Genomic DNA, 26,624 nt, shown 5'->3' with positions numbered 1-26,624 from the left:
GTTTCTCCCAATTCCACACATACCTAACTCTTCCAGGACAGCTCTGTCAGGCTGCCAGGCCCCAAATAGGCCAGGCACAAGGTTGAGCAGAAGCAATGGATGACCAAAAGCTCTTACAGGCTGATCAGAGTTGATGGATCCTCCATCTTCCTTATACCTTAATTGGGGGTGTGAAGGGACCTTTGAGAGGAGTGCAACTTTCTTCGATTTATTTCCCCTCCGTCTCAAGTCACAAAGTCCTGCTGGCGTTTCCTAAAATCACCTCACCAGTGGGATAACCAGTTGCACTCAAAGTTGTGAATGAAGAAAGGTTTGCTCGTGGCAACCCAACCTAACCTCATAAATGTCTACTCGGCCAGACAGTGAGCTCCACTGGATAGGAGAACATTAGCCTTGTGTAATATTTCATCTCTAGCACTTCACAAGAGTCCAAGGTCAGCATTCAAAAGGAGGTGAACAATACTCCTGCTGCTGCTGCTGGAGTTTCTTCTTAGGAGTGGTCCTCAAAGATGGAGCTAGAAAATGTGTTTTCTCACCAGTTCTCCACCGAGCAGCACAGTGCTTCTGGCAGTAGTATTCTATTACCTTTTTAAACAGCATCTGACTGAATTATAAGAAATCATGGCATTCTTTAATACCAGCTCTCTGATTTTTACCAGGATCTTTCATGGGCCAGAATCTCCTATTATTCACCTTATAAATTTGTCACCTTTCTTCTCAGCCTACTCTGTAGCATTTTTATGTCCAAATGATAAGGAAGCCTATAAACCCACAGATATTACAGTATAAAGTTTAAGAATTCACATTTTAGACTTGAATGCCTCCCACTTCAAATGCCAAGTCTACTACCAGCTAAGCAGGAGCAATACCAACTATACTGAAGTTTCTCCTCTGTAGCATAGAGCGAATATTTCCTGTTTCAGGATTAAATCATATGATGCATGGGATAAATAATTCTAACAATACTGAAGTTGTCTAATATGATAAAGACTGTTAAAGAATGTAGTTGAACAAGCACGGGGCCTGGGGAATCATTGAGATATTTCCAATTACTTATTTCTAAAACAATATTGTCTCCCACAGTTACTCAAAAACCTCATCTCTATCGTGCAATTCTCTCCTTAGGTGTCCAATATCTTCTTTTTCTTTTTTTGCCAGTCCTGGGCTTGAGCTCAGGGCCTGAGCCCTGTCCTTGGACTTTCTCAAGGCCAGAGCTCTACCACTTGAGTCTCAGCACCACTTCTGGCTTTTTTCTATGTATGTGGTACTGAGGAATTGAACCGGGTCTTCGTGCATGCTAGGCAAGCACTTTAACCACCAGGCCAAAACTCCTGGCCCATGGTGTCCATTATCTTAAGAAGTTCTCTCTCTCTCTCTCCTTCCATCCTTCTATCCTTCTTTCTTTCCTCCCTCCACTCTTATTCCCTCTCCCTATTCCTGTCCCTATCTCTGTCTCTCTGTCTCTTCTCTCTCATAAATAAGTGTAAGGGCCCTTTCTTGAAGTCATTGGTAAGGTCATAGAGCTGAGCTGTAATACTAGGCCTCACCAGCAGTTGTCGCTGTTTGAAATCACCCTACAGTGCCTCAGGAATCCATTTTATAAATTAAAAATTGATCGATTGTGTTTAATTTTAGAGATGCCTCCCATATAGCTCTTGATACATGCCACAAGCAAGGATCCAGCTTTGGGATACTTAATGATAGTGTTATACAGGACTCAAGGAGGATATTCTTCTCCAAGCAGCAAAGAGTACAGTGTGTTCCTTTTGGCTTGTTGACAATGGGCTGTCTGCCAATTATAATCTGGGGCTTGTGTGTAGCCAGAAGATTCCCTTAGAGGGAATAATTATGCAGCTTTTAGTATACCACATAAGAGCCTTTCTTTTGAATGTGGTTTTTGCTGAATGTACGGTGGATTTACCTTGCTAACATCAAAGAAAAACAAGGTAAGGGATCTTGGTAGAGCAGAAATATTAGAAAGCCAAGGAAAGAGCAGGAAACACCCCAAAATTCCATATAGTAGTGTCAGTCAGAGATGGAGCTTCCCTATAAACAAACATGCTTGATGAACATGGACCTGAAGCCAGTCTGTATCTCACCACAGCTGAGAGAACTCATATGTTGTTCTCAGCACAATGCCTCACCTACTTTAAGACTTGATTTCCTCTTTTGTAAGGTATGAACAGTGGTAATTCTTATAAGATTATTCTGAGGATCAGGTTTCATAACTTACTCAAAACATCAAGAATTATAGACACAGCCAAAATAATAGAATACATTGCACAGGTTATCAGCACCAAAGACCTGTCTACTCCAAAATTATTGCTTCTTTTCTTCCACTTGAGGTACTGGGGATGGAACTCAAGGATCTAGATTTGCTAAGGAAAGCACTCTACCATGTGAGCCATATCTCTAGAAACCCCCCATAGTTTTATTTATTTTTTTAAATTTTAGTTATTGTTCAGGTAGGATCTTGCAGTTTTTGCCTGAGGGCTTGCCTTAGGCCAAGATTTCCTCTTCATCATCACCTCTGGAGTAGCATGGGTTACAGGTGTGAACCATGGTACCTGGACAAAATAACAGATACTTATGGAGAGCTACCTGCCCAGGTAGCAGGAGGCAGGATGGAAGCATCAGGAAGTCAACTTCCACAATCAGTGTTTGTTCAATCGTGTACAGAGTTCGGTAAACTGAACTTTATATTTTCTTTTTTTTTGTAGGTGAGACAACACCTATCAATTGTGCTTCCCTGGTAGTTGGTTTAATCAACTTGCACCACTGTACTCAGCCATTGGTTGAGATGGTGCCTCCTAAAATCCTCTTCTCTGACCCCAAGGTTGGCCTGGAACTGCCTTCCAAGAAGCTAGGCTTACAGGCTAGACCCACCACCACTGGCCATATGAACGTGCCGGAGGCCCCGAGAGGCAAGGGAGTGAAATTGGAGCGGTAGAGGGAGAATGGAGGGAAATACTCATTTGTTCAAATCTAGTTCCTCAAAGACACCTCTGGGCATCACTGGAATCAGATCCCCCCAGCCCTTCACAGGTGGAGGGGAAGGAAGCTAACACACCCATGACATGGACACGGGTGCTGAGGCTCAGAGAGGGTGAATGAGTCACCGGCTTCTCACACACGACACCCAGTACTCTTAATGCATCTCTTTCCATCCAGTGCCACAATGCAAGCCTCCTTTGGTTACCATCTTTTTCCATCTCTAGTGCAGTTATTATTATTATTATTATTATTATTATTATTATTTTCCTATGAGCTTTTCTTTCCAGGGATCTGATAGCAAAAAGAAGAGGAAGGCTAGCTGCAGGGTGTCATGCTGTGGTGTGAGAGTGTGAGTGTTTGGGCGTGGGGTGGGGGAGAGGTACCAGGTCTTCTGGGGTCAGAACAAGACCAAGACTCCATGCTGGGCCCCCATTCTTCCTCCTGGCGAGTCTTCCTTGGCTTCCTTGGAAGCCTCCGGTGGTGGAGGGAGGCCGGGGACCGCGCATCGCCCTGTGTCCGTCCCTTTCCCAGCGCCCGCCCGCCCCGGCGCCGTAAATAACCGAATAGGGCGGCCGAAGAGACGCGCTGGGCGGGGGCCGGGCCGCCGCGGCGGACGCCTGTTACTTCGGAGGCCTCGGCAGGTGGAGAGGGTGACCCGCAGACCCGGTGTGGGAAGCCGGAGCAGAGGCGGGCTTGGGTGGCGAGGACGAGAGGGAGGAGCTGCGGTCGGGGCGCGCGCGCGCGGCTCTTCGGAGGATTACGGCGGGGTCTGCCGACCCGGGCGCCCGCCCGCCCCGCTCCGCTCGGCTCCCCAGGCTGGCGGAGGCTGCAGCCATCGCCGCGCGCCGCCGGGCACCGCACATTCAACAGGAGGAGCCCGCGCGCGAGGAGCCGCGATCCCCCGGCTGCCCGAGCGCCCCGCGCCCCGCACGCGCCATGGCCAAGGAAGGCGTGGAGAAAGCGGAGGAGACGGAGCAGATGATCGAGAAGGAGGCGACCCAGGAGCCCGCGGAGGGCGGCGGCGGCGGCGGCGGCGACGGCTCGCACCGCCTCGGCGATGCCCAGGAGATGCGCGCCGTGGTCCTGGTGGGCTTCGGGGGGCTCAACAAGCTCCGGCTCACCAGGAGGGCCATGCCCGAGCCCCAGGACGGCGAGCTCAAGATCCGCGTCAAAGCCTGGTCCAGTATCCGCGCCTTTCGGGCTGGGCCGGGGAGGGGAGGGGACCCCGAGGCCGGGCACCCCGAGGCCGGGGACCCCGCCGTGCCCACCGGCTCCCAGAGCCGCCCCCGGGGCCGGCGGGCGCCGGGGAGGGCGCTGCCAGGAGATCCCGAGGGAGGCGGAGGGCGCCCTGCACCTGGGGTGGGTGGGGGGCGGCGGGCCGTGTGCGCCGTCGGGGCCGGGGTCCCGGAGGAGCAGCTCCGCCCCAGCCGCGCCGGGGTGGGGCCGGCGGTTGACAGGCTGCATTTATTTATTTATTTAAATACCCCAACCAGAATCGCGGCGGGCTCGTCGTCTGTCAGCTTTGATGGAGTTTTCCCCCCGCGTGCCATCGGGTGGGCCGCGGAGGCTGAGTAATCCTTCCCGGGGCCCCGACCCCAGGACGGACCTCCAGGAGAGAAAACCGCAGCTCGGTGGAGAAGGGCCATTTCTTACCTCCACACAGTCAGCCACTAAGTGGACTGGCTGTGCACGAGCATGTGTGTGTGTGTGTGTGTGCACGTGAGTGTGTGCGCGTGTGCGCGTGTGCGCGTGTGTGCATGTGCATGTGTGTGTGCGCGCGCGTGCGTGCGCGTGTGCATGTGTGTGTGCGTGTGCATGTGCGTGCATGTGTGTGCGCGCGCACGTGTGTGCGTGTGTGTATGTGTGTGCGTGTGCACGTGTGCGTGCGTGTGTGCGTGCGTGTGTGTGTGTGTGTGCGCACGCGCACGTGCTGGGGATTGAGCTCAGGGCCCTACCTAGCACCTTGTCCCTCAGCTTGTTTGGCACAAGGCTAGTACTCTGCCACCTGAACCTTCTGGCTTTTTGGTGATTAATTGGACTATCACAGACTTTCCCTGCCCAGACTGGCTTTGAACTGTGATCCTTAGAACTCAGCCTCAGAGTAGCTAAGGCCAATGCCTGGTGAGACTCTTTTTCACTTCTGTCTGCTGTCCTGATGGAGCCTGGGGGTGGCTTGCTGACCCCCCCCCCCACACATTTCTCATTTTCCTCCTCAAGACAGGTAGGAGGAAAGGAACTGGGAATCCAGAGGGTTATTTTACCTGAGATAGACCAAAGATGAGGTCAGGGCCACAGCCCGCCCTGTCTCCTTCCTCCTCTCCTCCTTCTCCCAGGGCAAAGCAACTCTCATCAATTTTTGCCTGAACTCTTTCCTCCTGCTTCTGTCTTGAAGCCTACCAAGCCCTCCCTTCTCCATTTCCCCCAGCAATTTCTCCAGGCGCATTCTCAGCTGGGATCCCCAGGCGTGTGTAAATCTCTCTGTGCCTCCCCGATGTTCTGGGAAGGCCTGATAGGAGGGTCGCTAGATTGACCCTGGCAGGGGGGGAAGCTTGTTAGGTGAGCTGGCTGTATCTCCACTTTCTGAAGATCCAGCACACACTGCTTCTTAAAGCAACAGCCACCTCCTAGGTTCTCAGGTTAGATCAGAAATCCAGAATCCAGATCAAGAGACAAGAAAAACACAAAAGCCATCCAGCCATCCATCCTTCCTCTCTGCCCCCTTCCCCACCCTGGGAGCAGAGGCCAGTTTCCTTTGCCAAGGTCAGAAGGAAGCTGGTAGAAGAGGCAGCTGACTGAAGAGACAGCCAGTTGAAGAGGCAGCTGGTGGGGTTGAGCTCTAGTTCACTCTTTGTCCGTGCAGCTAGTTAATGTGTCTGACTTTGAACTCATCTCTGGTGTCGCTGGAGGATTCCCAGTAAGGGAAGGTGCTTTTTGCAAGTCCAGGGGTTGTGAGTTCTTCTTAACACTTAACTGAGCCAGGCTGATGGCTCTTGGAAGGCAGTCCTTGAAGCCTCTCTCCGAACCTAATCCTCAATGTCCATCACAATGTCCAGTGTCATGCACTGAGGGTCAGAGGGAGTGATTGCTAAGTGAATGGATCAAGGAGAGAGTTTTGCTGAGTGACAGTTCACTTGTAATTTTTCTTGCTGGTGGCAGAGTCTTTGTCTAGTCCCAGGAAGACCTTGCACTGATAACTCTTCTCTTACCACCCCATTATTTTGCTGATTGTAGTATGTGTATACAATTATATGTACATGTACATGCAGATTACATTAATATTTATATATATATATATATGCATGCACACACAATTAATGACCCTGAGGACTGGGTTCTAGGACTTCTATAAGAAAATATTCAGAGAAGAAAATGTTGCAATGACTTTTCAAAGAACCGGGCTTCAACTACAGTGCATGCAAGTCTATGCTCTCTAGTTTTTGCATCTTAGACTAATTGTAGAAGGCCAGGCAAGCTGATTCAGACTTAGACACATACATTCTTCTCTAGCAGAGCTGGGCAGATTCCCCGACCTGGTCAGAAAGCCACCAGGCCTGGAAAGCACTTGCATGCAATATTGTCTTGGGTCCCAAATGGCTTTCCTTTTGCCTGGCTGGGAGCAGAGTTAATGAGTTTTGCAAGGGAGGACTGGTCCAGACTGTGAGGATGGCCCTCAGGGCCCTTCTTCCTCCACTGGGCTGGGATTGGCTGGCTGGAGAGGCCCATTGACTGTAAGTTTTAGCCTTGAGTTTCAGGATGACTCATTCTGTGTTTTTATGAATCAACGGATGGCGTCTGGGATGAAGGTCCTCTTTTATCTGCTCGCTCTTTTTAACAAAAAACCTTTTTCATCATCAAGTAGGATACTCTCTTTACTTGGAAATAAAGCATAATACGTTTGAATTTTGGTTAGGCAGAGCTGGAGTGAAGGATCAGGTTGGTTACTCTATGTACTTTATGGAAATGGAAGAGAAGCAATACAGAGAAATACTTGTTTTACTTCATTTACTCTCTCATTCATGGACGAAGGGGATCAGCATTTTTTTAATTGAACAAATTGGGGCTCAGGGAGGTTATGTGAGTAGCCAGCTTACAAAAAGCTGAATTAGGGTTTGAATCTGCTTGTACTTTGCTCTGCTGATTTCCTTTTACTCCATTTTGATTTCATTTGTGGGGAAGGTCACAAGAAATGTGACTTAACTGTCTGGATCCTGGCACGTATGTTGCTTTCTTAACCCTCCCTTCCTCCCTCCCTTCCTCTCTTCCCTTAAAGAAATCAATATAGATCCCTTGTTCCTTTTATGGGTAACTCAAAGACGTTTTTGGGCTACTCCTGGGATAATATGTCTTTCTCTGGAAAGTACAGACATGCTCCCGGCTGGTCATACACCGTAGCACCTGCCTGGATGTAAGCCTGAGTTAGTCTCTTCCTATCTACCTGATCACAGTGGCATTTCTCAGTTTCTCCAGGACTCCTGGGTTCTGTAGACACAATACAGATGACTGGGACGAAGCTGTGGTGGGGTTGGAGGCTCAATGTAACGCACACACTCGCGAGGCAGTAGTTGTTGTTTCTGCAGCTGTGGTCACATCTAGACGTATTATGGTATACATTTGTTGGTGACCAGACAACTGGGAAGCCTTTGGGTTTTACATGGTTAGGCACAGATAGAACCCAGCGCCTCCTCAAGCGTGCCAGGCAGGTGCTCTGCTTCTGAGATACGGTGAAGAGGCTCTCGAGTGATTCATGCGTGCTATATAGCCTGTGTGCTGCCTTAGGACAGGACACTTAGGCCTTAGAGGGCAGACTTCCTAGACAAGACACTTCCTAGCTGGGAACTGTAGGTGTGTCTCCTTAGAAATACAGCCTGCCACAGAGATCCTTTCTAAATGGTCCCCTTTAAGGTGTGTGTTCAGGACAATGAGAACAAAGGCAGCAGAGTAGGACAGAAGAGAGAGCTCAGTAAGAACTGCCCCCTCCCCCCCCCCAGCTGGCTCCCCCCACTCAGTCAGTTCTGGAAGCAAGAAACAGGCCAAGCCTTTGAACATCATCGGCTTGGCTGCTTCCATGGAAGGGTCTGGCATCTCTGAAGCAGACAGGGCTTATGGTAGCTCTGAGTGAGGATTTGCCAACCTTTTCAGCAAGGTGAGGAGTAGGAGCAGACAACACTCCGTAGCTAACACGGGGGGGGGGGTCCGTTTCTGGATCTACAAAATGAGGGTGTGGGGCCTTGCTTCCTTCCTTGCACTGCTGTTTGCATGTGAGACTTGTAGGGTGATGCCTAGCACACAGGTGATGGTGGCTATGAGATAGCTATTCTTATCCAAACTATTGTTCTTGGTTGCCATAGAGACCCAAGATAGTTTACCAGGCAAATTGGAACTGTGTTTGGAAAGTGCACTATTGGTCATTGCTCAGGGATCTCAGGAAGAAATGGGACTGGGTATCACGTGAGGATGTGTGGAGCCCTTCTGACCTGATCAAGGCTGCGTCTATGTCCTTGCTGCTGTTTGTCCTGTCCCACGGGGCAGGTTGGGTTGGAGGGTGGCTGTGGCACTCTAGGCTGACCCATAGGAAGATATTTAAGTGATCATTAACAAGCCTTGTCTAGTTTCTGTCTCAGATTGGCCTGTGGTAGAAAGCCACTAATGGATTGGGGACATTTATTTTCCCTGAGTGATTTACTGCGAGAAGACATATGAAACTGCTGGAAAGAGACCAATTGGTTGAAAAATAATTTCTGCCAGTCATGGCTCCATTGGCTGATCTGAAAGTGGGCTGAGGGCAGGCCACACTAGAGGAAAGCCATCAGATGGGTGGCATTCTCGGACGTCATGAGGGTGAAGTAGGGACGGGAGGAGGGGCGGGCATTATGGTTAGGCGCCAGGAACGGAGTGGCCTGTACGGACTCTGCTTAGTTGTATCCTAACAGCAATGCACCAAGATCAGGATTACAGTTGATTTCAAAGGGAAAGAAACTGGTATTGAGAAGCACGTCAGGATCTCAGACTTCTCAGTGGAACAGTGACGTGGAAATTCCTGGCCTTTTTAAAATTAAGGGCCAGAGACTCAGACACCATCGTGACATATGCATCCGAGAAAAGGAGACCAATAGAGATAATGACACACCAGGAAGCACAGAGAGGCAGACAGACCTGCAGAAGGGCAGACAGAGACAGAACCATGGGTGCATCTCATTGCTTTAAAATAGATTGGATAAGACTCCAAAGTGCATAGTGCCATCCTGCCTGCCTCCCACCACGTGGCTCGGTATCTCATCCCTTCCTCTAGACTTCTGGGGTAGAAGATGCTCTCGATCTCCGTTTAGTACTTAGGTTGCTTTGAACATTGACCTAGAGTATGCATTCTGATCCAACATAGCCATTACTTCTTACAAGCCCTAGAGAATACTAGAGTTCCTTCCCCTGCTTCCTTTACTTGACTGGGTATTGCTGGCCGTTGCTTCATTTTTTAACTTAGACACAAGATGTCCTGGAACAACATAGCATTAAGTTGTCACTAATAAGGTTAATGCAATGAAATATGGCTAGTGCTTATTCAAATAAGCCAATGGCGCCTGTGAGGTTAAGTGACACAGATGTTGGTAAATCTGAGAAATTGCTCTGAGAATTTCTAATGCCCAAGCCAGGAGGGCCCTTGACAAGCAAATTGAAACCAAGGATTCTGAATCATCAAAGTGTTGGATAGGGGAATCAGAATTAGGCAGAAAAGGCTGACATTCTCATGAGTCAGCGTTGAACCTCATTTTGGTGATGTGAAGATGGATGCACTAGCTTAGGGGCCTTTGCTTGTTTACTGAAGTGTATATTTTCTCATTTGCTGTGTCCATACTGATGAGGTGGTGGATGGTGAAACAGTCGTACTTGATTCCCAGTAACTCAAGAAGGAAAACAAACCCAGAATCTGTGGTTTTCTTACTTTATAGAGAAAGAGAAATATGTTTATCCCTTATCATTTGGACTTACTGTTTGTAATTAGCTATCTTGCTCTCTGGAAAGAGAGATTTACTCTAGGAATCTCATTATCAATAAAGAAACCTGTCTTTTCCTTCTTTTCTGCATCTCTTTCCCAGAATCTGTATCTCTGCATATACTTCTTTTCCTCTCAATATTCTCATTATACTATTTTTTTTTAATTACTCGACCCCAAAGAATGACCCCAATAACAGAAGCAATGGTTGGGCAAATTTACAGTGGAGGGGGAGAAAAGATTAAGAAATTAAAATTCGTTATATTCATATTTTATGTGGACTAGCATTCATCCAAGTGGAAATAACTGAAGCTACCAGCAATGTACTTCATTATTTCACTGAATAATGCCATCCAGGATTTTTAAATTTGCTTTAAAAAGTTGCTAATTGGGGCCAGGAGTTTGGCCTAGTGGTAGAGCGCTTGCCTAGCATGTGCCAAGACCCAGGTTCGATTCCATGGTACCACAGACATAGAAAAAAAGCTGGAAGTGGTGCTGAGGCTCAAGCGGTAGAGCTTTAGCCTTGAGAAAGTCCAAGGACAGTGCTCAGGCCTTGAGCACAAGCCCAGGACTGGCAAATAAAAAAATAGTTGCTAATGATGTCCTAACTCTGATTACTTTTTTGGTAATTGGAATGTCCTGAGGGTGAAAACTGTTGATAGTCAAAGAGTTATGGAATTAAAAATGGCCTGGGATCAGAGGGAGGGAAGGAGGGAAGGAAGGAAGGAAGGGAGGAGGAAAGAGGGAGGGAGGGAGAGAGGGAAGGAAGGAAGGATCCTAAAGATGGAAGAACCATTCAGAAAAGGTTCATTCATTCAGCCTGTTGAAAGTTCAGTGGTGAGTGGCAAGCCTGATTGGTACGCTGCAGATGAAGATGAATGGAAATGGTCTAGCCTTTGGAAAGTGCCTGCACTTTTGGTCCTAACCCTGTCAGGCAGCCATACGTTAGAATTTTGCTTTGTCCTTTATAATCCTATGTGTTGCTCAGTTACATGAACTTTATTCGTTTTACACTGAACTTTATAGAACATCTGGCAGATAGTAGATTCCCCCAAACAGCAGTCAGATCTTAACTAAATAGACACTCAGGAGAAACCCATAGCAGGTGGCTCATGGCAGGCAAAGGGGATGATGATACAATCACATAATCACTCATGACCCCTCCCACCTACTACACCACCTTTACATCACAAAACCCACCGCACACCTCAGCTTCCTTCTGAGCCTCAGGACTCCACGAGGCAGGGAGCACAGGTTTTACCATTGTATTTCCTAGGAGAGGAAACTGGGGCCCTGAGACAAATGAGGACCAGGAGCTACAATAGATTAGGGTTCCTGCCTGGACTGACCTCACTGTGGCTGTGACTGTAAATGAATAATATTTTCAACTTGCACTGCTAGTCACACCCACCCTGTAACTGTTCTTAAGAAGATCTGCAGAGCCAGTGAAAGCACTGACTGTGCCTTACAAATGCCTCACAAATGATAGGTGCACAAAGAAAGATGGTTTGCCTTCCTCCATCATTCAGGCCGAGATTTGAATGAGCATGTCTTAGTTCTGGGTACTTCTCAGAAAAATAGCAGGAACCCAACAGAGTGCCAGCACTGGAATAAGTCGGGGCCAAACTATTGGTGCAATCACTTCAGCTCACCATAGGGTGGGGGCAGGGATTTCTCTGTTCAGCCACGGGAGCCTTCACTATAGTTCAAAGGAATAAGAAAAATTCATAACCTTTGGATTCAACCTGACCCACAGAGCTCACCCAGGCATGGAGAAATAGCACCCTCATGCCTCCAAGATGCAAGGTTCCTGAGAGGGAACCTTCTTGATCATGTAGGCATTTGTCAGAGATGACAAAAGTTCAATTAGAGGCGAGATGAAACTCTGCATGGCCAGGACAGCAGTCACGCAGTCTCCAATTAGCCTGATTCCTGTGTGTGTGATCTCATACAGGACGTCGATCGCAGTCATGGTATCCAAATAAGTTGAATTTTATGATAGAAGGCTCAGGAGGCAAAAAAAAAAAAATGCATCTAGCCAAAAGAAATGCTTTATCTTTGCATGTGGTCTCTTCTTCATTAGAGCTTCCGGCTTCAATCTCCCTTAGCCAAGGACCCCTGGCCCTGCAGCCGAATCTCATCCCCAGCATCATCTAGAACAGACTCAGTAGTGCTTTCCCAAACAGAACCCCCTTAGCAAGCAAGCGCATTTGGTCCTCTTCCTTTTTTGTTTTGTTTTGTTTTAGCTGAAAGCTGGCGCTCTATACCATGTGAACCATGCCTTTCCTTCTTGCTTTTTATCTGTTAACTGGAGATAAGATTTTCTGATTTGTATGCTCAGGATGGCTTTAAAGAGGGCTCCTCAGATCTCAGCCTCCTGAGCAGCTAGGATTATAGCATGAGCCACAGGCTCTTGTCTGGGTCTTATTACTCTTGATTTCCCTAAGTGGCTGTGGCCTCCCACAATACAATGCAGGACAATTATCTTCTGTGCAAGGATGAAAATGATGCATTTGTTAGAGTGGTGGCTATTACCTCCAAAGCACATAGGCACTCTTTGGTTATAAAGCAGCATGCCTGAAGTAAAATAGGCTGGATGCAAATCTTGCCTCTGATTGTTTTAGTAACTAGCATAATCTTGAGAAAATGCTGTGCTCTTCTGAAACCTCAGCAGGCGCATCTGCAACTTGGGTATAATAACAGTACCCACAAAAAAAAGACAGTTCTCTCTAAAATGCCTAGCAATAAGATTGGTAAATTTAATATTTGTTGAGCGAATAACATCTGTGTCATATACGGTGTCTCTGGTAATCTCAAGAGGGAGATACAAAGAAATAGCAGATTAGAAAGTCCACTAGTATTTCTGAAAGTTTTCTGAACAAGGCCAACCATTCCTTTGCCACATGCCTTCCTGCAAAGGTATGACACTCCGACATCAAAAGTAGCCCAGAAAAGGCAGGTTCTGGTGGCTCATGCCTTTAATCCTAGCTACTCAGGAGGCTGAGATCTGAGGATCACAGTTTAAAGCTATCCCTGGCAGGAAAAGCAGTCCAACTCTTCTCTTTAGTTATCCACCAAAATGCCAGAAGTAGAGTTGTGTCTCAAGGGGTAGAGTACCAGCTTTGAGCTAAGGAATAACACCTAAGCACTGAGTTTGAGCCCCAGTACTGCCACATGTACACATGTACACATACAATAGGCCAGAGGCAGCGCCGTTCCTCTGCCAGGTACAAGTAGATGAAGATGAATTCCCTAAAGAACACCAAAGGAAATAGAGTTACTATGTATTGCGCCTCTGTTACATGCCAGGACTTTGACCAAGCTGAGAAACCTTCAAAGGAAAGACCACTCCATTCCTCTGACTCCTCTCTCTTCATCCTTTCTAGCATCATAATGCCTGCAGCCCTGAACTTCTGTATCTCCCTCCTTGCCTTGCCTCTCTTTTTGCTCCTCCCCTGTCCCTGTCACCTTCTCCTATGCTCCTGTCCCAATATCCCTTCCTTCTACAGCTCCAGCTGCCCACACAATTTTAGTAAGCCCCTAGTGCAAATGGAGCTCTTTTCACCTCATTTTCGTAGATCAAGGAAGAAATTTGATCTGTCTCTTAGTGAATTATATGCCATCTCTGTCCCCTATCCCAAGGGAATGAAGAGCTAAAACTGACAGTATCTGGTCTTATTCTCTCTTACCTTAGCCTAGAAGAGCAAGGCATCAGGAGTCACAGCTCATCAGGAACACAACACGTGTGTGTGTGTGTGTGTGTGTGTGTGTGTGTGTGTGTGTGTGTGTGTGTTGAGAAAGGGCACATACTCCAAAAATTGGTATATTGCATTGGCGATAAGATGGAGATGAGATTGAGAAACAGGCAAAAGACCACGGCAGGCGTTGACAGAGCATAGCACAGTAGGTCTACCAAATCCCCTTAAATAACGTAGATGTTGCTCATATCAAGGTCCACAGACTTTGGCGCCTTTTCGGCAATCTTGGAAGTGCCAGGAACTTCATTACCAATGGAGTATTGGACCTGCAGCACGGGGCTAGGGCTGCAGGTCCCCTTTAGTGTTTGCAGGATGAATGAATTCGTGGTGTGGACTTCCTCCAGATCGTAAGTAGGACCTGAATAGAACCAGTGGCCCCTCACGCAAGGATGGCTTCCAGTCTACTTCGTGCTGGTCTTTAAGTGAGATCTTGGATGAACTTACAGGGGATTCTGTTACATCTCCCAAACATAATCGGTTCAACCAGGCATTTACCATCTACTCACTACTTCCTCTAGGCTAGGAAAGTGGGGTCTCCCCACTATGCACCGGAATTTTCTCCTTATTGACATCTGGCTCCCTGAGTGCTGGAGGCCAAGACTGTCCCTGAGAACCTACAGTGTTGCATCTAACAACAAGTCATTTCTGCACACCAGGGGGCCTCTTCCTGCCTCCTCCCCCCAGTCTGGAGCCAAAGCCAAATTTTAAATCAAAACAGCATTTCCACATTTCTGTCCCTATCTTTCTTGGTTGGCATCTGGCTCCAGACTGGGCTCCTTCAACCTGCAGATAGTTGAAAGTGTTTGCTAAGGGTGGTGTGTGGGTGCTTAGAAACACAGCTCCTCTTCTTTAGTTTTGATTCTGCTCCTTTCCCTTTGCTCTGTTTCAATGTTCGCTAAGGTCGCTCAGAGGATGTCCCCATTTCTTATCCAGTCTTGGCTGGGGTGGTGGTTAGACTTCATCCAAGTGTATTTTTCATAACCTGCACTCTGTCATCGATATGGTAATGTTCTCACTGAGAACTTGCCATGCCACAGGCACTGTGCTGAGTGTTCTCGAGAGATCGCTCTGATACGAAGAATGTCACACATGAAGAACTGGGACCAGAGAGGGAGAGGCATTTGCTGAAGATTACACAGTTAATGGGTGTGTGTGTGTGTGTGAGAGAGAGAGAGAGAGAGAGAGAGAGAGAAAGAATGAGCACTGGGATTTGAGTCTATGTGCATCTCTCTCCAGGATTCACCCCTTCTTTCTGCCCATCACTCACTAGTGTGTCCTCAATACAAGTCCCAGGATGGGACAAGTGGAATCTAGTCTTTTTTGCTGCTCTTTATCCAAGTCTACATTCCCCCATCCATCCTTCTCTCCATGGGGGTTTTCTGTCCCCAGAACTCACAGCTGCTGTTCAGGCAAATCCATGCCTAGCCGGCTCCCCTTGTCTCAGGATTCTGGAGACTTCTTGTGAGACCTTCAGTCACCATGCTGCCTCTCTCTTCCCAGCACAGACACACATGGATTGGAATACCAGGCCTCTTCCACGTCAGCCACATCTCCAGCCCTTTTGATTTGAGTTTGCTTTTCAGATAGGGTCTGGCACTTTTTCCTATACCACTTTTACACCACGACCCTCTTACTTCCACGGTGCAACTTGCTGGAATTACAGGCATGCATCTTTTAACAGACTATCTGTTAAATTACAGACTTTCTTTGCCAACAACAAATAAAACATCCTTTGTCTCGGATCAGAAAAAAAAAAAGGCTTCTGCATTTACCTGTGCTAGACTTACTGCAGTCATCTAATGGGGAGCTAGTAAACCCACCATTCCTATGATTGGTCTGAATGAATTTGCAATTGGATTCACTTTATCTGCCCGGCGCTACTTGCTAAAATTGTTCCAATTGGGGAACTCATGATAAAGTCTGACTCAGTATTTTACAGCCAGAGCTGGGAATGCAGGATAAAGGCATCCGTGTGCCCACCTTCCTGAAACAGCATCTTTGTGTTGGAGCACTATAGAGAGACACAGTTGGTGCCCCGGGTCCCTGAAAACGAGCAGCAAATGCCATTGCCACCTTCTTTCTCTCTCTTTTTTTTTTTTAAATGTCAGTTGTGGGGCTTGAACTCAGGGCCTGGGTTCTGTCTCTGAACCTCCTTGGGCACAAGGCTAGCAGTTTACCACTTGAGCCACGGCAGTACCTCCAGCTTTTGAGTAGTAAATTGGACATAAGAGTCTCATAGGGACTTTTCTGCTAAGGCTGGCTTTGAACTTTGATCCTCAGATCTCAACCTCCCGAGTAGCTAGGATTACAGGTATGAGCCATTGGCACACAGCTGTTTTTCTCCCTTCAGCCTTTGAGTCTTTCTCCTTTGAGCCTTTCTGTGCTCAGCCAGTAGCACTTACGGGAGACTGTGTGCTCTCAGTTTTTTCCTTTCCTCTACCTAGTGGTTCCCTCCCATTTCCGTCACTCTTGATTAGAGACCACAGAATTGCAAAGCAGTGTCAAACCATGGGACCCATCAGGAAATTACATCAGTGCAACAGAGGAAAATGTCTCCACAACTATGTGTGTTGTTGTTGTTTATGCCCCTGCAGTATCTTCTGCTTCCTGCAGGATCTCCCTCCCCCTCCCCCCCCTCTTCAAACTCTCACACACTTGCCATCTCTGGCCATCTTGTATCTAGGTTTGCTCACTTGCATGTTTATTGTTTTACCCTCCAGGGGGTAAATCTTTGCTCTTTCCAAAGTGTATCAATCAAGCATGTCTTTGATCTTCTTAGTTCTTTTCCTTACCACTACACCACGATACTCCTGGGTGAACAAAAGGCTGCCAGGCAAGCAGAGCTGAGAGATAATTTCTTTAACAAGAAGAAAGAAAGAAAGAGAGAGAGAGAGAGAGAGAGAGAGAGAGAGAGAGAGAGAGAGAGAGAGAGGGGAAGGAAGGAAGGAAGCGAGCTCAAATTGTTTCTAGGTATTTTCCCATTTGCATTTCCAGCGGAGGAATCATTATTTGTCAGCCTTTGATGTATACTGCTCTCTCTCTCTGAGCATTCAACATTGCAAGATGGATTTTTAGCTGAAGACCAGCCATTCACATCAAGGGTTTCGCAGTTCAAGGCTAGCCCAGGCAAAAAATTGTGAGACTCCATCTCAACCGAAAAAGTTGGGCCATAGTGATGAGTGCCTGTCTTTACAACAGGCCAGGCCAGGGGTAAAGCAAGACCCTATTTTTAAAAATCACCAGGTCTGGAGGCATGACTTAAACTGAAGAGCACTTGCTTAGTAAGGGGAAGTCCTGAGTTCTAACCCAGTACTGTTAAGAAAAAAAAAAACGAAACAGATGGATTTCTAGAGTTCCTCATAATTGACAGGCGAGACATGAGGTTAACAGTTCTGTTATTGTCTCTTTCTAAGGTTAAACTTAAATATCACTTCACCAAAATTTGAAGGCCAATTCCCCAGCTATCCTCACCAAGTGTTTGGTAACCATGTGTGGCTGCCATTCTGGGTGGCACAGATTCAAATCCTTTCTAGCATCAGAGTATCCACTGGGATATGGTCTTCCAGCCTTCATCCTCCCCTCAGCCTCCGCCTTCTATGGAGACAACTCTTTACTCAGTGTCCTCTGTGGGGATCCTGCCTCCTCTGTGGTTTCGAGGAGAAATCAAGCTATGGTCACTCTAGATGTCTTGAATCCATTTTATGTAGAGACTAGTTGGGGCAGGAGAGATTAGAGAATGGGAATACTAATTCCTAAGTAATTCTTTCCTTGTGAGAAGCACAAGATCCCAGGGCAATGAGTTTAATCACTTCATGCTCTGGCTAGCTGTGACCCTTATGTGATTTGCTCTTGTGGGATTGTCATCCCCTGTACTGATTTATTTGCTGATCTCTGACCCCCTGGGAGGCACTGGATGTCATTGTCATGGTTGTAACATTATTGCCTAGCCTAGCCCTAAGGCATGAGAGATCTGTTGCATTTAAATGGGATGAGATTGAGTGTTCCATGCAGCCAGTGACTGCCAAGCTCCTGTCTGAAGCTGAAGCCTCAGTCAACATCAAACAAGGAATATAGAGATGTTAACCTTTGTCAAAACCGTGGTGGGAGTAAACACTTCCTGCCGCCTCCACAGGAGTGGCTGTGTATAGATAAATAACTCCATGTCTCCAAATTAAAAGACATGGCATCAGGGGTACTTGTTTGGGTTCTATTTGTACAAGCTTTTTTTTTTTTTTTTTTTTTTGGTTCTGCTGAAACCTGGCTGTGAATATTTATGTTCTCAATATATCTCCTTGACCATTATATCCCATGTTGGAAATTCTGCTTGAGTGTGTTTTGAATACTAATGTGGACATATTGTCTGCATTGATTTCCTTTTTCACATTCAGTAACCACAAAGAACTTGAGCAGCAATATATATCTAGAACTCTCTGTCCCTCTTCATTCCTGTGTATATTATGGGAAAAAAGTATGGCAGGGGTGGTGGTGGTGGTGACATAGCAGCCTCACATACTCAGTTAAGAAATGGTAGACCATGAAAATCATCATCTGAGTTACAGAGTATCATATGTCCCACATGGCTGCAGGGACTAATTAATATATCTACAAATAGTGGCTAGAGAAAGTTAGGTGGGGTCTTATGGAGGCATCTCAGGAGGGGGAAACCACTGCAATAGGAAGAAGGAAGCTGAGATACCCATTGCTTATTCTTTGCATCCTCTGGTTGAACACAGGGGTTCCTTTCTAGCCCACGGTCCAGTTCAGGATAGACAATTTTGGCTGACAGTTTAGATATGGAGTGATTTGAGATTTGCATGGAAGGTGGCCTTGTCTTAGACATTCTTTTCCTTCCAGAATAGATTATCAATAGTCTTCTCACAATCTTGAGACCAAATGTGTGCTTTTGAACCCCAAAAAAGAAAAAGAAATGTGAACACGATTTTTGTGTTTTAGATCAATCAGTGCTTCTTAGTCAAGCTATCAATTGGGATTAAGTAACCAGAAATAAAAACTTCAGTTGTTGGGAGATGAATCAAACATCTGTTTCTTTGGCCTCATGTGGATTGGAGTTAAGTGCTTTGATGAACATGTTATCTGCAATGACAAGAGCAGAAGAAGGGAAGTCACACTTTCCTTGGATGTTTTTGTTGTTTGGTCAAAGCCTCATGTTTGTTTGCTTGGTTCTTCTCAGAGCTGGAAGAGGCTGGCATGGAGACCGGGGTCCTTTATGCCACTGGGCAGAAGGGTGGTGAGTTTCCATTCCGACTCAGAAAGCATTTTCCTGATGTCACCTCAACTTCCCAAAAGAAGCCCCATAAACAGTTACTGCCATTCGCTCTGTGACCACGGAGGGGTGGGGGGAAACCCCTGAAAGTAGAGATCACAAAACCCCTCTGTCATGGATGCTAGTTCACAACAGCAGAATATTATTTTTGGACCTCACAGCTTGCCAGGAGTTGCCCTCAGCTGAAGGAAGCCCTGGTGCCCAAGATTCCATATCAAGATGTATGTGCATATATAGGAGAAAACACCACCACCATAATGATTCTGACATACAGCCACAACATAATAGTACTCAGCATTCACCTCTCTGCTCAGTAATTCCTGCTCTGGGGGGCAGGGACTCACAGCTGTCATTCACCAAGGCTGAGACTTCACACTTCTCACAATACACGTGAACTCTGTGTGTCCTGGGGATATTTCATAGAGTTGTGAGAACACACGACCTGATCTAATTTCACGTGCAGCTAATTGTATGCTTTCAGTTTCTTCCCTGGCATCTTTCACTGTCTTCATATATACCTCTACCACAGCAACGTAACAACCTGTCAATATTTTCATCAACTTATGTGCAGAAGTCAATAGCATAATTGCCACATTTTCAGAGGAGAAGGTGAGCCAGATTTTTTTTTTTGATGGAAGATTGAAAGATTCAAGGAAGAGACAGGCCAATTGGAATGATAAGCCTAAGCTAATAAGACCACATTTAATAAGGGTAAATATATTGCTCTGAATTAGAATCAGAAACTTCCACTGCCCTAGAGGATAATGGGAGAATGTTTTATTTTCATATGTATCTAATCAGCGTCTATTAATTTTTTTTTAATCGGAACTCATTCAGAAAGTAAGAAAGAATGGAGAGAAAAGATAGAATTGGACTAGCTTAAAAACAGATAATACACCATTTATTCTCCAATGCCTGGGTCCCAGAAGCCTTTGTAAACTCATTACAAATGCCAAATCTCTGCCCTTACCTCACACCTCCCCAGTCAGGGGTCAGGCTCAACCATCTAGCTTTCCTGGGGATTCTGATAACATGCTTAAGTTTGCCAACTTCTGTGATAGAAGATAAAATATTCTTTAAAGTTGGGATGGTATTGAAAATGAAGAGAGGACCTGGGATTTGGCTGACAGCGTCCAATCTGCCAACACAAAGCAAGAAACATATAACTAGTCTATAAATTCTGTACTAGGCCTGGAACTCCCATACAGCTTAACTTTGTGCTGAAATTTCAGGATAAATTCCTCTGTCTTCATAAAGAAGTCGATATGGTTGTACTGCTTTTGGGCCATATACCAGAAGGAATAAAAGTAAGCCTGCCATAGAGATTTTTACTCTCCTGTACTGTAGTGTTATTCACAATCGTCAAGTTACGGAATCAGGCTGAGTGGTGTCCTACAACAGATGTGTGGATAAAAATAATGTGATTATATATATGCACACACATCTATATACACACACACACATACACACACATATATAATGTGAAACATATCAATCATGAATATCACTATACGTACATCTATACATATCACATTACATATCTTTTTCCCATAATAGATATACATACACACAATGGAATTTTCTTCAGCCCTAGGGAAGATAGGATTAGATCATTGCAGGAAAACAAGTGGAATTGGAGATTATTGTGTTAAGCAAAATAAGCAGACAGACCACAACCATACAGACTCACTGATTGCCTTTCTGCAGAAACAGGAAGCACCATGGTCTGTTAGATAGTCCCTAGCTCTTCTCAGCTTCTTGTCCCCAGGCCCAGCGCATGCTGGATGGTGATTGACAGTTAATCAGCTCTGGGATGAAGGCTTTCTTCTCTGGGGGAATCTTCTGCATTTGCAGAACTGTCTAGTAATTTCTTCTGGCGGCATTTCTTCCTCAAGGTCTTGGGAAACAGTAAGTTTTCACACAAAGGGAGATGCAGGGAGCTAAACAATGCTTGGAATGCATTAAAGTGTTTGTTTGAGAATGTAGACATTTCTTGTATTGTTTCTTTGATTGTGTTTCATAGAAATGAATTTATTATGGTCTGCTCAAGTTTTCCTGAGTCAGCTCTGTAGCTATGGTTAATCCTTTTTCAATGAGTCTTCCCCAAATGCTTCACATACTTTCCTTTGTAACTGGACCAGCCTGGACTGAATATTCTCTGTATCTGTGCCCTGCTGGTTTAATTGCTTTACTTATTTGCACACAGCAAGCCCATTAGGTAGGGTAATCCCTGCTTTTTTTTTTTTTTTTTTTTTTGTGGGTCGTGAGGCTTGAACATGGCCAGGTAGCTGTCCCTGAGCTCTTCAGCTCAAGGCTACAGCCCTACCCTTGAGCCAAGGCCCACTTCCCAATTTTCTAGAGGTTAATTGGAGATAAGAGTCTCAGGTCCTTTTGTGCCCCCCCCCCCCCAGGCTTTGAACCTTGATCCTTAGATCTCAGCCTCCTGAGTAGCTAGGATTATAGGTGTGAGCTATCACGCCCAGCTTAGTCCCTGCTTTTTTTTTTTTTTTTTTAAGATGAGGATGTTGGAGCCGAAAGAATCTCTCCCACCTTCCTTAGGTAGCACAGGTAGACGTGATAGAACTGAGATTCAGCTCAAACTGGAGACATACATTTGAATATTCTTGATTATTCCTTGCCTCACTCAGCAGATGAGTACCTAACCCACTGTATTACTTTAGATCTATTGTATGCCTAGGAACTCTGGAAGCCAAGCTGCCTTGAGTGGGGTGGGGGTGGGGGAGAGCATGTTTAAGAGCTGTACCATCTGGCAGTTCAATCAGGGACACCTTCAGAAGGTAGTACATTTTGAACCCATCTTTCAAAGGAAGACATCCCCTTTTCACTTTGTGGATAAGGCTGATGAGCTAGACTGGGGAAAGCAAGCAGGATTAGACAATTCCTTGGCTCCAAAGAAATAGAGGGGAAAAATTGGCTAGATGGGCTTAAAAATATTTCGGGTCATCTTGTCTGGGAAAGAAGTAGTAACCATGGGATAATGTGGGTCATGGGATGGACTGGGGAGTTTGGATTCTGTAGCTCGAGTCTTTCTTAAATGATGGTTCATGAAGCTAAGCAGTACATTAGGGCCACATCCTTGGGAGGTAAAATAGATGCCCCATGGATGTGTTCTATACTATGCGATTGGTAAGTGGGTCTTAAATGTGATTCTCAAGGGCAATTCAAGAAAATGGTGCATTAGAATCAAGTATCTGCTTTCCCTTGGTGATGACTTGGATATATTTTCATAGCATTCTTAAAGTAATGTGTTAAAATATATCCAGAGATAACTTAGCTCCAGCATTCCCATATTCATCAGACCAGCCCTTTGGTCTTTCTTTTGGAGCCACCGTCCTCCTGCAGGACATAGGTGGTTCCCCTTCATCTTTTTGGGTGTTGTCTGTTTGCACGGTGCTGGCATAGATGAGTGTGATAATGGAGGGGAGGTAGGTTGCTCTTTCGAGAACTTTTAAATTAAGTTAGGTCTCCTTTCTCTTTTCTGTAGTTTGGCTGGGGGCCATAGTGTCTGGCTGCTTTCCATATGTCCCTTTGTACCTCTCCCTGGGGTGTGTGTGTGTGTGTGTGTGTGTGTGTGTGTGTGTTTTGCTCTTGATTAAGTGTTAGATTGTCTAATGATTAGGCTAGTCAATATGTGTTTGCAGAATGAAAGTAAACAGGTTCCAAGAGAGGACAAAAGGGCTCAATTTCACATTAAAGTGAAAACTGCCACTATTTTCTCTGCCAGAAGTCCATTATTTATCTGCCTAGCAGTAATTGAATTTTTGTTTTATATTGATGACATCTAGCTAAGTGGCCTTACTATCAGAGACAATAGGCCAGAAAGAAATTAAAAAGAAGAAGAACAAAGCAAGGGAAGGAAGAAGGAAGGAAAGAAGGAAGGAAGGAAGGATGGAAGGACAAGAAAGGTGAAGGGAAGAAAACCAGGCTAATGTTTTGTTTGTATCTCATTTTGAATTTCTCCTTTTTCACAGTGGATTGAACTTCATTGACTTGATGGTACGACAAGGAAATATTGACAATCCGCCAAAGACCCCCCTGGTGCCAGGATTTGAGTGTTCTGGGATTGTTGAAGCTCTGGGGGACGGTGTGAAAGGATATGAGGTAATGTGTTGATTTTGACTTAAACAGTGAGACTCATGGGGAACCCGTTGGGATAATGACAGACTATGCCAACATGTATCTGAAACATGCGTTATTTTATGGGTTACATTTGTAATGACAGGACTTCTTCAGGAATCTCACAAGGCCCTTCTGTACAGTCCTGCTGGAGATGGAATCCAGGCAGGAGCCAGCTGACTGTTCAGTTGCCTTGATCATTTGCAGTAGAGAATGAAAATCTTTCTCCAGAGGCCCAACAGTAAAGAAATGATTTGAGCTTATCTGTGTAGGGCTGGTATCTCTTTCTCAGTAGACTCATTATATAATGAGATGAACTTTCAGAGTGGTTCAAAAACACTTCACTTTTGTTTTGCTGTATTTACACTAGATGCTATCAGTTATGCTGTTAAGGGTGTGTCTTCATGATTTTTTTTTTTAATTGACATTTGTCACTTGTACAAAGAGGTCATATTATGATATTTGAATACATGTACATAATGTGCTTGGGTCAAATTCATATTCTGTGTTCTATGACTCAGTGAAGGCATGCATTTTAGTGATGAAAAAACTTAGGGTTTGGTTCGGAGTTCCCTGATGTACACTTACATAAAATTACATGTTTGCTCTGTGTGTGTGTGTATGTGTGTGTGTGTGTGTGTGTGTAATGTTGGAGGGCAGAAGAAGGCATTCTACCACTGAATTATACTCCAGTCTTTTTTTTATTTTGAGACAAGGAGTTGATAAGTTGCTTAGTCTGGTTTTAAACTTGTGATCCTTCAAACCCCTTGACTGCTAGAAGATAGGTGTGTACCACCCAGCTGGCTTCCTTTGGAAAATTATATGCTTCACTGGTAATATTATGTCTGCTGTAATGAACCAGTTGTTTGTATCTGATGTCACAAGCCTGATTCTGTCACTTTTGCTCAGTGGCCTTTGGTAAGTGACTTAGTCTGTCTTTGCCATTCAATGCATTTTTGCTTGTTTTTGGCAGGATAAGGGTAAAAGATAATTACTAAGCCACAAAGAAAATAAAACAAGCTTTGTGATAGTGATGTGATTATTGCTAATTGAAAAGTAAGCTGGGCAGGGTGGCTCATGCCTATAATTCTGACTACTCAGGAAGCTGATATTGGAAAGATTATTGTTCAAAGACACCTGGTTAAGAAGTTCATAAGATTGCCATCCTAACCAATAAGAAGCTGGGTACATGGCATGTGCAGTCCACAAAAGAAAGCATAAACAGGGGAATTACAGTCCATCTAGCTTATTTGAAATATAGTGAAAACGGACATAACTTAAGTGGTAGAGTGTCTGCCTAGCAATTCTAGGTTTAAGTTCAAACTCTTGCACCTCAAAAGGGAGGAAGGAAATAAAAACAATGATAAGAAAATGTATCCAGACTTATGTGTACAAGATATGAATTTTTGAAGAAACTATTCTGACCCCAGGAAGTTTGGTTATCACATTCAGAAATCTTCATAGAAGCATCCGACATCAAGCACCAGAATGCTTTCATGGAAAGAATACTTGGCCACTCATGCAAGCTATTCATATTTGTTCACTTATTTGTATTCATTGTCAATAATGATAGGTTGTGGGGGAACAAAAAAACCCATTAGGATTTTTTAAAGAGAAGACTCCCCCCTCCCCCACTCTCCACCCAGCATTTGTGCTCTCAAGTGAGAAAAGAAGCTCAGTGCCCACATTTGAAGATGACGTGAAATCCTTGGGGAAATGGCTGCCGTGTAAGATGTGTGCCATAAATGCTAGCTGCTGCTCCTCACACCTGTGTGCGCTCTCCCTCAAAGCCTGGTCCTTCTTGCACAGACTTCCACTCTGTGTGTTTGGGGGGGGTGAGCGGGGAAGGGAGAGAAGGCAAGTGGGAATGGAAGCCCCAGATAACACACGTGCATATCAGGGCCTGGGTGCTGTCCCTGAGTGTTTTTGCTCAAGCTGAACACACTCCCGAGCCACAGATCCACTTCTGGCTTTCTGGTGGCTAATTGGAGAGAAGAGTCTCCTGGACTTCCCTGCCTGGGCTGGCTTTAACGCTCCTCTTCAGACCTCCCCAGGGCTAGGATTACAGGTGCAAGCCACCAGTGCCCAACACAATACAGTTCTTAAGCAAAGACTTCTCCCTGTTGAGGCCTCAGAAGGAGCTAGGCAAGCAAGCTCGTGCTTGACCTTCGGCCAGGCTTCTAGCGGATAAGGAAAGGAGACTGGGATTCAAACAAGTTCCCCACACCACAGTGGTTGAATGTTGACCCTTATCCTTTCTCTCTTTGGGAGCAAATATTCTTAGCTCTGCATTGCCTCTGTGGCTGTGACAGAACTATTTGTGACTGGAACGTTTCTCCTGCAGTGGGTCTAGCTGGGCACGCTGACTTAAGGACACTCCAGAACCCAAAGCAAAGAGGCCTAGAATCACTTAGAATGTTGTTGATATTCTCCCCGTCTGCCTCCTCTGCTTGGATTTCTCATTATGTAGCGCCAAAAGGGGCCAGGGCCAGTCTGTTGTCTTTCGTTTCCTGGCTGGGTGGACAAGTGGGTCCTGGCGCACACTGCCAGTCACACACCAAGATTATGACAACCCTATTCCAAAATAAACAGAACTGGCCAGGTTGGCAAATCCCCAATGTGCCTGAGAATTTTCCTCCAGGCCTCTCTGGAATTCCTAGGCCTGCCTACCCGCCCTTCCCCACACAATGAATGGCCTTAATATCTTTGGACCAAATGTCTGCACATTCTCATCATAGCTTCTTGCTTTTGGCTTAAAGCTTTATTCTTTACTGAAATATACTTTCTAAATGCTTTTGCCTCCTACGCCCAGTCACTGGCAGTATTGGACACTTAAATGTTTTCTAGGTTGGTAAAAACATTGAAAAAGCGTAGGCTGTACCTCATTTACAATGGCATCTCCAGTGCCCCCAAACCTTCAGATTGAAAAGGGCGTTTAAGGAACAGTCTCAACAGGGATGTTGTAAAAATGGCTGGAATCAGACAGCCTTCTCTCGTATGATCTTAGAGCAGAGAGCAGACTCCACCTTTTAGACCCTTGGTGTTCTTCACGCCCATGGGATTAAATAGTTTAGATCCATTGAACATCACAGGGCTTGCTTCATCATTCCTGTCCAAGAAAGAGGAGCTTTTTCTGTGGGGAAACAAATGTGAAGAAAGGAACTTCTCCAAGGAAGAGTGATCAATTCTCCAGCCAGTAAGGCCAAGAATAATTCAGATCTGGAGGCTAAAGCCTGAGAAAACCTAAAGGAGAGTACAGCTCATCAGTACAAGAAAAGGTGGTTTTATATGAATGGAGGAAGGTTCTTCCTTCATGGGTTAGGTAGCCTCTTGTGGCTACCTAAAATGCATGTCACAGATAGAACAGATGTTTCCCCAACCAACTTCCTAAAGATGAGGTAAAGTTAGATAGGCAGGACCTATAGAACTGTGGGTGGTCTCTTGAATAAGGTGTAAAACTTAG

At 45.7% G+C, this 26,624-nt stretch overlaps 1 protein-coding gene across 1 annotated transcript in view; it reads left to right on the top strand.

Annotated features, from left to right (window-relative positions):
* Positions 1-3,831: 3,831 nt before the first annotated feature.
* Vat1l (vesicle amine transport 1 like) overlaps positions 3,832-26,624 on the top strand; it is a 91,066-nt gene continuing 68,273 nt past the window's right edge. Inside the window, exons 1-2 of the mRNA XM_090357253.1 lie at positions 3,832-4,172; positions 23,017-23,146. Of these exons, the coding sequence (XP_090213379.1) occupies positions 3,931-4,172; positions 23,017-23,146 (372 nt within the window). The 5' untranslated portion in view covers positions 3,832-3,930. The remainder of the gene's footprint in view (positions 4,173-23,016; positions 23,147-26,624) is intronic.

The sequence above is a fragment of the Megascapheus bottae genome, chromosome 24 (genome assembly GCF_031878675.1).
Source record: "Megascapheus bottae isolate mThoBot1 chromosome 24, mThoBot2.hap1, whole genome shotgun sequence".
Taxonomy (NCBI): Eukaryota; Metazoa; Chordata; class Mammalia; order Rodentia; family Geomyidae; genus Megascapheus; species Megascapheus bottae.
Note: the sequence above shows the minus strand (reverse complement) of the source record. Positions and strands in the feature narration are given on the sequence as shown.